At 53.5% G+C, this 14063-nt stretch overlaps 1 protein-coding gene and 1 non-coding gene across 5 annotated transcripts in view; both read left to right on the forward strand.

The window, feature by feature from the left end:
- SIRT1 (sirtuin 1) overlaps window positions 1-14063 on the forward strand; it is a 2084986-nt gene that overhangs the window by 597101 nt on the left and 1473822 nt on the right. For all 4 annotated transcript variants that reach the window (XM_069610638.1, XM_069610636.1, XM_069610637.1 and 1 more), the window contains one exon: window positions 2590-2831. In XM_069610638.1, the coding sequence (XP_069466739.1) occupies window positions 2590-2831 (242 nt within the window). The remainder of the gene's footprint in view (window positions 1-2589; window positions 2832-14063) is intronic.
- LOC138474968 (U6 spliceosomal RNA) lies at window positions 169-275 on the forward strand. Its single transcript, XR_011269177.1, has one exon. It is a non-coding gene; the product is annotated as a U6 spliceosomal RNA (small nuclear RNA).

Here is a 14063-nt window from a genome sequence, read left to right on the forward strand (position 1 = left end):
CTCTATGTGCGGGGCTGCAGAGGGCGGGTGTCTCGGGGGTTTTGGGGGCGGATATTGCGGAGCACTGGGAGCCGTTGCTCGCCTCCACGGCGGCCCGTGGACACATGGGCGCGGTGAAGGGGGCGCGGTGAGCGAAGGTTCCCCCACGCTGCCTGGCATGGAGGTTGGCTGCTCGCTTCGGCAGCACATATACTAAAATTGGAACGATACAGAGAAGATTAGCATGGCCCCTGCGCAAGGATGACATGCAAATTCGTGAAGCGTTCCATATTTTTTCAAATATGTTTTCAGCGAGATCATTGTATGATGACTTTCCCCCAGAAGTCTCTCTCGGTATTTTAATTTTATAACAATGGGTTCTTTTATAATCTGGGCAAATGGCAAGCAAGGGACCTAGTGCATGCATAAGGCCTGTCTTTGGTGGCATGTGTTGCTGTGATATAGCTGTGGACGTGGAATGGGCGTGTCGCTGGGGCAAGTTCGGTGTCGGTGTGATTTTAAGTCTCGTTTCGCTCCTGGTTTAACAGCTTAAACGACGGTGCGGAGGGGCTGTAATTCAGACCGAGGCATATTGCTATGGCCGCCTCGCCACGTATGGTTTAATGGAAGGAAGTATGTTTCTGCATGAAAGGAAGGCTGCATGTGGTTTCTACTGGGATGGCCGCCGCGCCACGTGTGTTTAAGCAAGGGCCGTTTGTTTCTAGGTTGGATGCAGCATGTGGTTCTATTGCCATGGCCGCCGCGCCACGTAGTGATTAGGGAAAGGAAGTTTGGGGGTCTTGATGCTTTACACGGTCACTGGGTTGGTTGATGTCAACATCTGAGGTGAGGGAGTACCCCGATGTGCTGTCTGGGTAGTTACAAAGTGAAAATAAGTGCCATAAATCCCCTTTTCAGCATCACTTGACTGTGATTGGGGGGGTGAGGGTTAGGAGTTTGTTACTGATTTATTATATTAGAAGAAGAATGGGATCTCCCACTTACATGGGAAACAATAGCTGTGGCGCTGAGGCATTCCTTTTGTAAGTCGCCTCTACAAAAAGCATTTTGTGTTGGATGAGCTAGCTCAGGGAGACTTGGTTGGGTGAGATACCCTTCTGGTAGTCGAATGGATTCGGCACCCCCTTATTACCTTAAAGGTACCTGGTTATTTCGATAACGACAAAACACACCTGTCCGAGGTGGGCGCAGCAATAATGTACTTAGAATGGAGGACGGCACAAAAAAACGCGGGATGCACGTGATGGGGTACAGATCGAAAGGGCGTGGATGGGGTAAAGGGGGCAATTCCTCCTCTTGCCACCCTTTCCCCCCTTTCCCCCTACCCGCTTCCCCCCCACCCCCAAACACCCACACGCCAGAACAGAAATGGAGGCGCGGAAGCATGCTAGAGCAAAACGAATACTAAGAGTGGAGTGCCCTGTGCAGGCTGGGGGGAACTCTCCGTCGGCAGCCAGCAGAGAGTCTTGGAGGTGTCACAGGTCAATCCCTTTAGTGAAGCACTGGCAGATCCATAGGGGAATGATCAGCCAACAAGATTAGATTTACGGCGTCCCAGGAGTACTAGGCTCGGGGGAGGCCCTGGGGAAAAAGGGGAGGGATGCAGGGGACTTGGGAGCCAATTCCAAGCCCAAAATTGCAGGGGGGGGGGGGTTAAACGAATAACAAACTCGCAAACAAAACCATCAAGGGAAGTCGGTCGGGGGGGGGAAGCAAGAGGAGAATACGGGGAGCTCAGATAACGGTGACAAAATAACAGCAAGGGGAAGTCTTCACGGAAGGAGGGGGACATGAGGGGAGGGAGGTGGGGGATCCAAGATAGGGCGGCAAGGGAATAGAGGGAACAGGGGGGAGGAAGCCAGCCCCAAGGAATAAGGGGGGGGGGGCAAGGACCAAAAGCTGGGGGACAGGAGACTGGGTACGGAAGAATAGGGCTGGGAAGTCTGCCTCTGGGGGGGAAATGGAGCTAGGATAGGGAGGGGCAGAAACGGCAGGGGGGGGGGGTCTGGCAGGACCCGGAAAAACGGGGGACCTGGTGAGAGGAGGAGCTAGGGAAGGAAGGGAGAGGGTACACGCTGGCAGGGGGGCACTGGGCCAGGGCATGGAGGACGGGGGGGTGAGGGGCCAGGGCATGGAGGAGGGGGGAGGACAAGGCACTGGGATGCCCACGCTAAGGTCGGTTATTCTGCAGAATTTAGTTTCAAGAAGAAGTTGGAATTATTTGCTTACCAAATTAATGTGAAGGCAGTTCGTCGTGAGGAGCTAGGGGATGCAGGGGAGAAAATCTTTAAGAAATCGTCTGGTTGCTTGCATGCCTTGCTCATGTGCTAGCGAAGCAGTGGGTCCTGGGGCACTGTAAGGTTGTAGCACAAAAGTGCATCCTGATCGCAGTGATAGTTGGAGTGGGAGGTAGGGGGGAGTCTAGGCCTAGAAGTCCAAATGCCACAAGAAGTCGCTAAAATAGTGCTTAGTTTAATTGCTAACACCATACATGACGAATATATGTAGCATTGTTTTAAAAAATGTAAAGTACTTAAAAATACATGTAATTCAAGGGCTTCAGTAATGTTTTATATTTTTATTTTGTAGGTCCATATACTTTTGTTCAACATCATCTGTTGCTTGGTACTGACCCTCGAACAATTCTTAATGATTTGCTACCTGAAACTATACCTCCAGCAGAATTGGATGATATGACTTTGTGGCAAGTTGTTATAAATCTACTATCGGAACCACCGAAAAGAAAAAAACGTAAGGATATCAATACAATTGAAGATGCTGTGAAGCTCTTAAAAGAGTGCACAAAAATTATCGTCTTGACTGGAGCAGGGGTATGTATGGGAACATATATGCAAAGCAACCTTTTATTTAGATTAGTGCCAGTACACTGCATGTTCAGATTTGTCAGTTCTTAAAGAATTCAACACAGTTGTGCACTCTTCTATGTAAAATCAGTAACATTAAAACTCTGAAAGATTAAAAAAATATGGTCATGCTTGTAAGTAGACTACACAGAAATCTGCCATTTTAAATAAACTGCGAAGGGCATGCCTAATGCAAAGCATTTGCTCCTGTTCACATCTATCCACTTAGCAACGCTATTGGCCTACGCTCCTCTGGCGCATCTAAGCTCTTTAGACACCCGTATCATATTTCTCCAGCATGGGGTCTGGCATGGATTCACATGCTCATGAATATTCCCCGTCGTCCGGCTGGGTATCCTCGGTAAAGAAAAAATCAGTATCAGTTTTGTTTCTGATCTGTCTTTCTTAGTAGTAACCAATCACTGGTCTCTGGGTCATTCTGCCCCCAGCCAATGACTGTCTTTTCCCTAAGCCCCTCCCCTTGCAGCCATCCTCAGATTTTTACCACACGTTCAAGTGTTGGGAGTCCTCGTGCTTTAGCTCAAGCTTTTACTGTGTTTTGCCATTTTTGTCAAAGTTAATCTGATTTTTTGGATCAATTGAGCCTCAAGCTTCACCGTTTCTACTTCCGATCAACGGGGACCCGTTTTGGATTTTTCTACGCCCCTCAAGGGTGAAGTTTTCGTCGAGTTACGCTTCTTGGAGCATTCCAGGAGATCTGAGGCCTACCTCGTGGACATGGCCCAGGAACTGCCCTGGATGCGGATTACAGAATGTTTTCAAGGAGGATGAGCATTCGAGATGTCTCTACTGCCTTCACAAAGACAAACGCATGTGGAGAAGGACTGTGCGTTTTGCCAGAACATGTTGGAACGGACCATGAAGGATCGGCGTATCCGCCTCACCAACTGGCTGGAAGGAAAGAGCCCGGCAGGTGAGAAGAGGAGGTCCGAGCGGTCTTCTAAGTCCTTTGAGGGCGCTCCGGCGACGGGGGCCCAACAGAAGGCAAAGCACCGGGAGCGCCGAAGGGTCGGGCTCCTTGGCTGCCAGGCAGGGTGCACTTTCACCGACGCCATCAACCAAGCGCCAACGCTCTGGCTCGGGGAAGAGAAAATCCGAGAACCTGGGTAAGCTTCTGGAGAAGTCCTGGTTGATCTCGAAGGAGTCAGCCGAGGGGGAACGAGGCGGTGATCCCCCCCACCCCCCGCCACCCCCAGGTGAAGGCCTCAAGCGCCAAGGTGGTGAAGGCCTTGATTCACCCAGCTTAGGCCTCTATCGAGGGAGTCGTGGCGGCCCTGGCGAAGCCTGTGCAGGCTACGCCGGTGGAGGTGACCTCAGGGCCTAGAGTTTCCCTTCCACCGCGGAGGGAATCCACTTTCCAGCCCATCGATAAGACCCACATGAAGACCCTGGTGGAAAAAGAGAGGGGGGGGCGGTGGCCGTTATGGACACAGACTCGGCTTGCGAGAAGGAACTGGTGGAAGTCGTGAAGGGCCTCAACAAGATTTTTGAGGAGGTCCGGTCCCACGGGGAAAACCCAGAGGAGGCGGATGAAGAGACCGACAGTCGCGCCGACGAGGCTCCCGTGGAGGAGGAGCAACCATCACGCCCGTTGCAACCAGTGCCCAAGCCGCAGGACAGCTCGGCAGCCATTTTGATGGCAATCCAAACCTTATGCACGGAGATAAGGACGAGGTTGCCTCTACCCCCAACTGACAACCCAGCAGAACCGGGCCCGTCGGGGAGCCCTCCAAGCAAGCGGAGGAGAGTTCATCCCCCCCCCCCGCCCTTCCAGCCCTCACGGCCCGTTCAGCCTTCATCTCTCTCCCCTGATCCTAGAGAGGACACGGGAACAGATACGGCCACGACGGGGATGGATGACGACGGGGGTGACAACGGGTTGGGCCTTCCATCACCACCCCCTCGGCCTTCCCCGCCATGATTGCCAGGGATCCGAGCTTTTCCAGCTCTGCCCCGAAGAACAGAAGAAGGAAGGCTTCCTCTATCAACGCCGCAAGGCCAAGAGGAAGACGGTCCTTGCTGTGCCGTTGCTTGACGACATCTGGGATGAGGGACTTGATATCCTGAAGAACCCGTCCACGATGCCTGTCACGAGGGACTGGTATGAGAAGAAGTACCGGGTCCCCGATTTCCCCCCCCCTTTGTGCCTTAGGGCTCAGCCGACTCCGGATTTGGTCGTCTCGGCGGCGGCCAAGAAGAAAGCGTTGGGGGTGACGGCTTCTACTTCGACCTCCCCACCTGCCGGCGAGGGTAAGAAACTGGACGCCATGGGATGACGAGTCATCTCGTCTGCGGCAGCGACAATTAAGGCGGCCAATGCCCTAGCGATTGTGGCCCGCTACGACAGGAAGTTGTGGTTCAAGCTCGATCCCCTGCTGGACTTCCTTCCGGACGACAAGAGGGCGCAGGCCCTGGAGATCCTGCAGGAAGGCGAAGTGGTGTCGGACCACGCCATAACGGTGGCCACAGACATCGCTGACACCGGTTTCCGCTAGTTGGGCAACAGTGTTTGCCTTCGACGGCGGGGGTGGCTCAAGGCGACTGTTTTCCACCAGGACACGCAAACCAGAGTTTTGGACATGCCCTTCGCCGGGAACAACCTGTTTGGGGGAAAAAAGTGGATGAGTCACTTCAGGCCATCAAAGCCGACAGACACGGCTCGGGCCTTGGAAGTTTTGCAGCAACGACGACCACCCTTTCAGAACTCTGGAGGCAAACAAGGTGCCTCCAAAGGATTCGGCGGTGGCGCCTCGACGTACCGCCGGGCAGCCCGTTCCTCATCGCAAGAGGCCTACAGAGGGCGTGGCAAGTCAGGAGGATCCCGTCATTGTCGCCATGGAAGCCAATGTGGCAAGGCCGCCTCCAAGCAGGACAACTGGCTGTAGCGTCGGGCCCCCACCTGAGCACCCGGGTGGGAGTCCGGCTGGCGAGTTTCGTCAGCGTGTGGGAGTCCATCTCCACCGACCGTTCGGTGCTAGATGCCCTGGCCCACGGGCACACTCTCGAATTTCTAAAGAAGTGCCCCCACATTCCTCCCGTGGCCAGGCAGGAAAATCACATCCCTCAACTGCTGTTAGAAGTAAGGGCGATGCTCAAAGGTGCCATCGAACTCATCCCGAAGAGGCTCTGGGGCTCCGGAGTATACTCAAGGTACTTCCTCGCCAGAAAGAAGACAGGCGGTTAGCGCCCCATCCTGGACCTGCGTCGGTTAAACAAATACATCAAGGCCCAGAAGTTCTGGATGGTCACCCTCCAGCACGTGCTGGGACAGCTTGAGGCAGGCGACTTCCTATCGTCGTTGGACTTAGAGGATGCTTACTTCCACATTCCCATTCTAAAAGGACACCGAAAGTTTCTCAGATTCGTAGTCCAAGGACGGCACTACCAATTCAAGTCCCTGCCATTCGGATTGAAGTCGGCGGCCAGGGTATTTACAAAGTGCCTAGCACCAGTGGCGGCGCAGCTGTGCCTGCAGGGGATCCAGGTTTACCCCTACCTGGAAGATTGGCTCATCCGAAGGACAAGGTAGCTCGCCGTCTAGCACACAACAAAGACCGTTCAACTGCTCACGGATCTGGGATTCTCCATCAACTTCCCAAAATCCCACCTGGTTCCGTCGCAGGTCGCACTGTTTCTGGGAGCCACGCTCGATACAGTGGCGCGACTGGCTTCTCCGTCGGAGGAAAGGACGAAGGCCATCCTGGGCAAGATGCAGCGTCTGCTGGTCACGGACGTGGCCAGGGTGAGGTCCATCAAGTCCCTTCTCAGCATGATGTCCTCTTGCATCTACCTGGTGCGCCTATGCAGGCTGCGGATGCGTCCTGTACAGGAGTTCCTCGACGCCTGTTGGATGCAAGCGGCGGGTAGCTTCGAAGACAAGATCCTGCTCAACGAGATCTTCCGCCAAGCTATTCGGTGGTGGGGGACCCGCGCACCTTTCGCGGCGGGCACAGACTTTCAGACCCCAGCACACCAGGAGACGGTGACGACGGATGCCTCCCTGGAAGGATGGGGAGCGCACACCGGAGATCTGCACGCGAGAGGCCTTTGGCTCCCGGAGGAGAGGTCACTCCACAATCCTGGAGCTCCGAGCAGTGTTCTGGGCTTGCATGTCGTTTCTTCCGTCCCTCAAGGTCAAGGTGGTGAGGATCTTCACCGACAACACCACCCCGATGTTCTACATCCGGAAGCAGGGAGGAACCAGGTCCCCGGCCCTATCCATGCGCTCATGCCACTAGTGGGACCTGCGTCAACACCAAGTGGATCGACTTTTCCGACGATGAGGCAAACCCCAGATCGACCTGTTCGCGACGGTGAAGAACTCCAAGTGCCAGAGGTTCGCCAGCAGGTTTCCCCAGCTAAGGAGCATGGGCGATGCTCTTTCCCCTGGGACGGCCTGTTCCTGTATGCGTTCCTCCATTGTCGTTGCTACTGCGACTCATCAACCAACTCAAGAGGTCCCGGTGCAGGATGATCCTCGTCGCACCAGCGTGACCGAGACAGATCTGGTTCCCGGACCTTCTGGACTTGTCAGCGTCACCCCAGTCAAACTATCGATGGACGCAGATCTTCTCTCCAGAGAAGGAGGTGCCATCCTCCATCACGACCCGGGGTTGCTGAACTTGCAGGCCTGGCTCCTGCAGCACTAGAGTTTGGAGGGTACGATATCCCGGTGGACTGCAAGGAGGTGCTTGCAAAGGCCAGGGCATCCTCAACTCTCGTGCTATGGACATAAATGGAAGAGGTTCTCTGTCTGGTGCCGTGCACAGAAGATGAACCCTCTGCGAATTACAGCCCCTCAAGTGCTGCCGTACCTGCTGTCGCTTGCCAAGGCGGGGCTGGCTCATGCCTCCATCAAAATACATCTAGCGACGATCTCCCGCTACACCAGAACTAGGGGACGATCATCTCTGTGGTCTCATCGCCTGGTGAAGGAGTTTATGAAGGGACTGTTCCGTTCATTCCTGCCGGTGAAGGCTCCGGCCCCGGCGTGGGAGCTCAACGGGTGTTGACCAAGCTCATGGGGGCGCATTTCGAGCCTCTGCATTCGGCACCGTTGAGGTTCCTGACGTGGAAAACAGCATTTCTGGTGGCCATCACCTCTGCACAACGCGTGGGAGAGATCCAGGCCCTTTCCTGCAAACCTCCATACTTGACTTTTCACGAGACGAGGGTGGTGCTGTGGACGCACCCCTCCTTCATGCCCAAGGTGCCGTTGGACTTCCATCTCAACGAGCCCTTGGTGTTACCAGTTTCCGTCGCCGGCCGAGAGGACTTTGCACTCGCTGGATGTAGCTAGAGCGTTTAAGTTCTACGTGGACCGCACAAAGAGTTTTCGGACGACATCACAACTGTTTGTGAACTTTGGACCTGTGAACCAAGGGAAGGCACTCTCGAAGGCTTCCATTTCCAGATGGCTCTCCGGCTGTATCATGCACTGCCACCGGTTGGCAAACCTACCGTTGCCCGGCCGTCCGAGAGCCCATTGGACCAGAGCGATCGCTGCTACCACGGTGTTCTTGTCTGGTGTACCCCTACTGGACATCTGCAGGGCTGCTACGTGGAGGTCGACGCACACCTTCACGAGATTCTACTGCGTCGACCGGGATTCCAGGGAGGAGTCCAGAGTCGGCCAAGCAGTGCTTCGCAACCTGTTCGCCTGAAGGGGGGGCCTGGTGACAAGGTAAGAGTTGCTTAATGTTGAGTAGTGTAATGGTTAATGTTGAGCCTTGCCACCTCCCGTATTTGTGCATGTGTGTACTGCTATGTATTCTTTTATTCATGAGCATGTAAATCCATGCCAGACCGCATGCTGGAACAGGAACAAATTACTTACCTGTAACTGTTGTTCTCCAGCATGGGTCTGGCATGGATTCACATGCGAACCTTCCCTCCTACCCCTCTGCGGCTCTTCACTTGGTCATACTGCCACTTTGTGCTACCAAATCTGAGGATGGCTGCCAGGGGAGGGGCTTAGGGAGAGGGCAGTCAATGGCTGGGGGCAGTATGACCCAGAGACCAGTGATTGGTTACTACAAAGAAAGACAGATCGGAAACGAAACTGATAATGATTTTTCTTTACCGAGAATTCCCAGCCTGACGACAGGGAATATTCATGAGCATGTGAATCCATGCCAGACCCATGCTGGAGAACAACAGTTACAGGGAAGTAACTTGTTCCTTATTAGTAATCACTAATATTCTCTATTGTGTATGGGTCTTAATAATTAGTATCTACTTCTTTTTAAATATATACATTCCGCAAGATAAATGAAGTCCTCACAGACTCTTTCCCTATGTTGTGGATTATAGTAGAAAATCAATGTAACATGGTTTCTCCCTGTGTGGCACTACTTTAGTCAACTAATTAGAAACCAATTTGGCTCGTGCAACCTTCTCTTGATGTGGGCAATTTTCCATAAGTGAGTGCAGTCTCGCTCTATGGAGAAAGAGGGAGCTGTAAAGAGACCCATACTATAATTGCCCTGCGCTCTGTTGATCATTATCCTAGCGGTTTGTTTTCAGATCTATTGTGAGTTTATGCGGACTAACGTTTGCTGACATTACTGGTGAGGTGTAAGTGCACTTGGCAACTGATATTACTCCTGCGTTCCGTCCTCTTTCCTTCATACTTGTGGGACATTCTGTCCTTTGGGACGGGACGGAAGCTCTTTTGTCAAAAAGCATCAAATATTGAGTTTTTGTTCAGTCTTTTACTTTTAAGCAGGGCCCCAGTACGTGGCAGTAGCCCTGCCTTCCTGAGCTCCGCCCTGTGCATCGCCCTTCAGTCCTTTTCTCCGCGCGGTCGGGGCTGGACGCACTAGCATCACCAGAAATTTTGTTTTTTTATTCCCTTTGTCCTTCCTGCTCTGGTTCCACGGTCACCTAGTCCTCCGTCTATGCCGGAGCGTCTGGGATTCGGGTCCTGTTCTTCCTGCGAATGTCGTTTTGCAAAGGCGGATCCCCATTTTCTTTACCTGGATGTCTTGGCCCGGAACATGGCTGGGACTCGTGTTTTTATTGCGACTCCCTCTCTGTCTGGGCACTCCATCGTTGTCTTCTTCGGTGGGAGGGGGTGTTTCAAAGCATTCCTCCACCGCATTTGCGCTCTTCATTGATGAGGAAAAGAAACGCCTGGTAAGTTCTTTACTTTTAGGGGGTCCCGGCCCGGGGTCTCCTTTCGGTGGTCTTCAAGGATCAGGAGGGGATTGTGTAGCTCTACTACCAGGGGCATCCCTGAGGTGTCGGGCAAGGAGCCTAATAGGCCCACCAGAGCGTCCTGCGGGGGTTCCCTCAGTGGGCCTGCCAAAACAAGACATTCTTCCGAGGGTTCCCGGTTGGCAGTTTACGATCAGTTCAGTTCTTCTGTGGCTCAGGATACCGGGGTTCGCCCTGAGGTCTCCTTTTCTGGAGCTTTCCACACCGTCACCGAGGTGCGCCCTGACGTCCCAATTTCTGGAGCTTTCCACACAGTTTCGATGCGAGGGCCCTTTTGAGGATGCTAAACGTTGCGGGTTCAAACCCGAGGTTTCTCTTCTTGGGGCTAAATCCAATACCGACGGAAACCAGGGTTCCTCTTTGAGGGTGCCTTCCCAGCGGACAGTGCGGCTATGGCGTAAGGTATCTCTGCCGCTGTGATACGGGCCTCCATGGCGGCTTTATTGTCCGAGGGGAATTTTTCTGAAATCTGTATAGAGTCTACGAAGAGTTCCATATCTTGGGGTGTGGAGGCGTCTGGTGCCTTGAAGAATTCTGCGAATCTTGCATTAATCTGGGTGTCCCCCACCAGTCGCCCTCCCTCCTTATCCTGTATAGAGACTATTGTTTGCGCGGCTTGTCTTTGTTTCAGGGCCATCGATCTAAGTGGCTTGTCGGTATCGGTATAATATGACTGAGACCAGCTGGTGTAAGATTTTTGGGCCTTATCTGCCGTAAACTGACCAATTTTGGTTCAGAGTTAAGTAGTGGTCTTAGGTGTTATAGGTGTTATAGGTGTTAGTTCCTGGATCTTCTTATTTTTTTATTAGCATTAGAAAGGTAAAAAAGGAAAAAGAATGAATTAGCTCAGAGTTACAATAATGGAAGATAGAAAGGATGTGAAAAAGTAAAAAGAAAAAGATGGAAGAGACACAAAAAGAAAACCGAGCATAACAATCCTTTTAACAGAAGTATGTTACAAGTTAATGTTCTTAAAAGTTGTCCTTATTAAATCTCTAGAAGAAGGAAAAAGAAAGGATGTGAAAGGATTAGTCATTCTTTGTCCTCCTTAAACTTTACAGCTGTAAACAAGTTGTCTGTCTTTTTCTCCCCAAGCATTGCAGATAGAATTGTCACTAATTCTAGCAAGGCGAATGTTAGTGACAACCTAGTCCCTTGGAGGAGGAGTTGCCAGCTGTCTTCTTTGGATAAAGTTTGATTACCACCGAAGAATTTTCATAGCAGATTGAATCGTGTATCGTTCACTGCCTGACAGTTCATGATCAGGTGGCGTAGCAGTTCTAGTTTGTAGCCACACAGTCGGCAGTGATAGGCTCTTACTTCTTTGGCTGTCCTTACTTCTAAGATCTCCTTGGTGAGAAATAGGTTGAAGCGCAGTCTTGAGAATTGGTGACGTAAGATTGCTGAAGGAAATTTGCTCGGGTACGGGGGACTAGTGCCTTAACTTAATGCTGTACAGTACTTTCCATAAAGTTTTGATGGGGATACAAGGTCTGTGGTCTCGATCCAATAATTTTCATACAGTCGCCTTTTTACCTGGTCTGGATTTTCAATGAGTAATTTCTCTGTGGCACTGATCGATGTTAGTAGACCCACACATTTCCCACCCCATTCTGCCTGTATCCGCTCCTTTTTCATCTTGAGAGCTCTTCCAAGTAAAGTAAAACCTCTTGCAGTTGGTGGAAGCAAGCACTTACGGTAAAAGGATAGCGTCTTCCAGGTCGTAATTGTAATTAATAAAGTGAGGCTTTGGGGGGGCGCTAGTGAGCCCGACAAAGATGGCTGCAGGCCCGTGAAGCTCTCCTGCAGCTTATAAATCCGGTTTATTCGGCGGTCTCCATGGTGTAACCTGTGATTATGCTGCATGTTTTGTAATTGGACGGCACCTGGCTTCCACAGAAGTCTTCCTGGCAGTATTGGCAGAGGTGCAGCGGCAAACCAGCGTGGCGAATACTGCGGCCCCGGCCTCCCTGGAGTCCAGTGGGGGAGGTGCGGCTCTGGTTGAAGCGTGGTGTGACGGAGCTCCGGACTTACCATCGGCAGCGTAGACTGGTGCTGCGGTGGCGACAAGGAGGTATCCTGAGCGAGAGGTGGCGCTTGCCAGTCACTTGTGGATACATCTCTCCTGGCCGGGGAGGCAGTTGTGCTGGAGCCGGGTGGCGATGTGTGGGGGGTGAGCCGGAGGATCTCCCTTAGTGCATGGACGCTTTCCGGGCCGTTGGTGCTGGGCGGGCGGGATGCCCCCTGAGGCAGGAGTGGAGTGGTGGCCGCCTGCGCTGAGCTGCGGAGGGGCTTTGCTGATGACCGCGGTCCCGCCTGGCTGGGCTGTGCCGGACCCGGCGGTCGTGTGCCGGGAGGACTATCCTGAATCGTGGAGGCGCCCGCACCTAGATGGACTGTGCAGCCGGTGCCAGTATCGCATCTGGGCAAGGATCCTGTTCTGCTGAGCCTTGGAGGTACCGAAGCACCTTGAGGGAGGCAGCGGGGGGCCGGAGGCGGTGGTTGGTGCGGTGAGCCCATAAGACCTGCGGGCGAGAATCCATTGGAGGCGGGGCGTGGCCTGTCCAACGGGGGGGGGGGCCCTGTGTGCGGAGTACGGCGGGGACCATCGCTGTGGCCGTTGGGTGGCCGCCCGGTGTCGCGGCCTATCCTCGCTTCGGCCTGCCAACTGGGGGGTGATCAGTGGCGGTTTGCCATTGGGGCTTTCGGCGACCCGTGCGGCCCTGTACCATCTGGACTCCCTGAGAGTGTAAAGTAGGTTTCCACCTAATGGATGTATGAGCAGCATCGGAGGCTTTGGCCCGATTGATCTGTGTGCACCCCCTAGGGGGTGGTGTTCTCTGCCGGAGTGAAGCCTGCATACGGTGCTGGGAAGTTATTTGAGCCGGTCTGATTGAAGTGCTGAAATAGTCGATCTCCCCAAGCAAGGGCCTATTGAGTCCTGGGGCCTATAATTCATACAAACTGTTCAATCCAAAGAGCAGGCACCAGGCTCACATTTAGCAGGGAGTGGTCACGTCTACATACATGGTCTAGTGCAGCAATCCTCTGGCCGGGGTGGACGGGGACTCGGCGACCTTTGGAGGGACTCCCTGGGGGCCTGTGGACACGGCAGAGCACGGCTACTTGAGCATTACCCAGGCACCGTATAGACTGTGGGCGCATTCTTGTACTGGGTGGTCTTCTGCCATCTTGCGACCCGGGAGCAGGGACGGGGGCTTTGCTGAGTCGCTGTGTGGACTCAAGCTTGGAAGGAGTGGGGGGGGCTAGCTGGGCTTGTACCACGGGTGGTCTGCTCCTGCACGCTCATAGGCGCCTGGTCTGAGTGTGCCGCCAGGGTGGCGAGATAGCCATTGCAAGTCGGTGGACTTTTCCCTCAGGGTCTGTGTTGGGCACGACGGAGGCCGGTGCGTGCGGTGGAGTTCGGGTTTGGACCCCTGTGAGAGGGGGGTGGGGATTTCTGGAGTGCTGTTGGTCCCAGCCTGTACACCCGGTCGAGTGGGTTGGTGACGCGTCGGTGTCCAGTGCTATGTCGAAGTCTGGTAAGGGAGGTAAACAGCAATCGAAGTTACACTTTGAGATGTCCATCCATGCCAAAAATAGTGGAACATTGGAGGACTCGGTGGGGTCCCGCACTTCTGGGTTGGAACCAGATCATGTGACCGCCTTCCAAGATATTAAGACCATGCTGGGGCAGCTGCAGTCTGTAATACAATCCCTAGATGGTAAACTCGACGATACGTTGACCTGCAAGGTGGATCACATGCAGGTCCGTTTGGACAAGTATGGGGAAAGACTGGACGAGGCGGAGGGGCAAATATCTGGAGTGGAGGACGTGGCATCATCAGTCTCGGGTGAAATGTCTGCAGTCAGGAAGGCCCTGAAGGAGCTTAAGGAGAAACAGGAGGACCTTGAATCGAGGTCTCGTAGGAATAATATCAGGATTGTGGGTTTGCCTGA

This window comes from Ambystoma mexicanum, chromosome 8 (assembly GCF_040938575.1).
Source record: "Ambystoma mexicanum isolate Mex_15411 chromosome 8, UKY_AmexF1_1, whole genome shotgun sequence".
NCBI lineage: Eukaryota > Metazoa > Chordata > Amphibia > Caudata > Ambystomatidae > Ambystoma > Ambystoma mexicanum.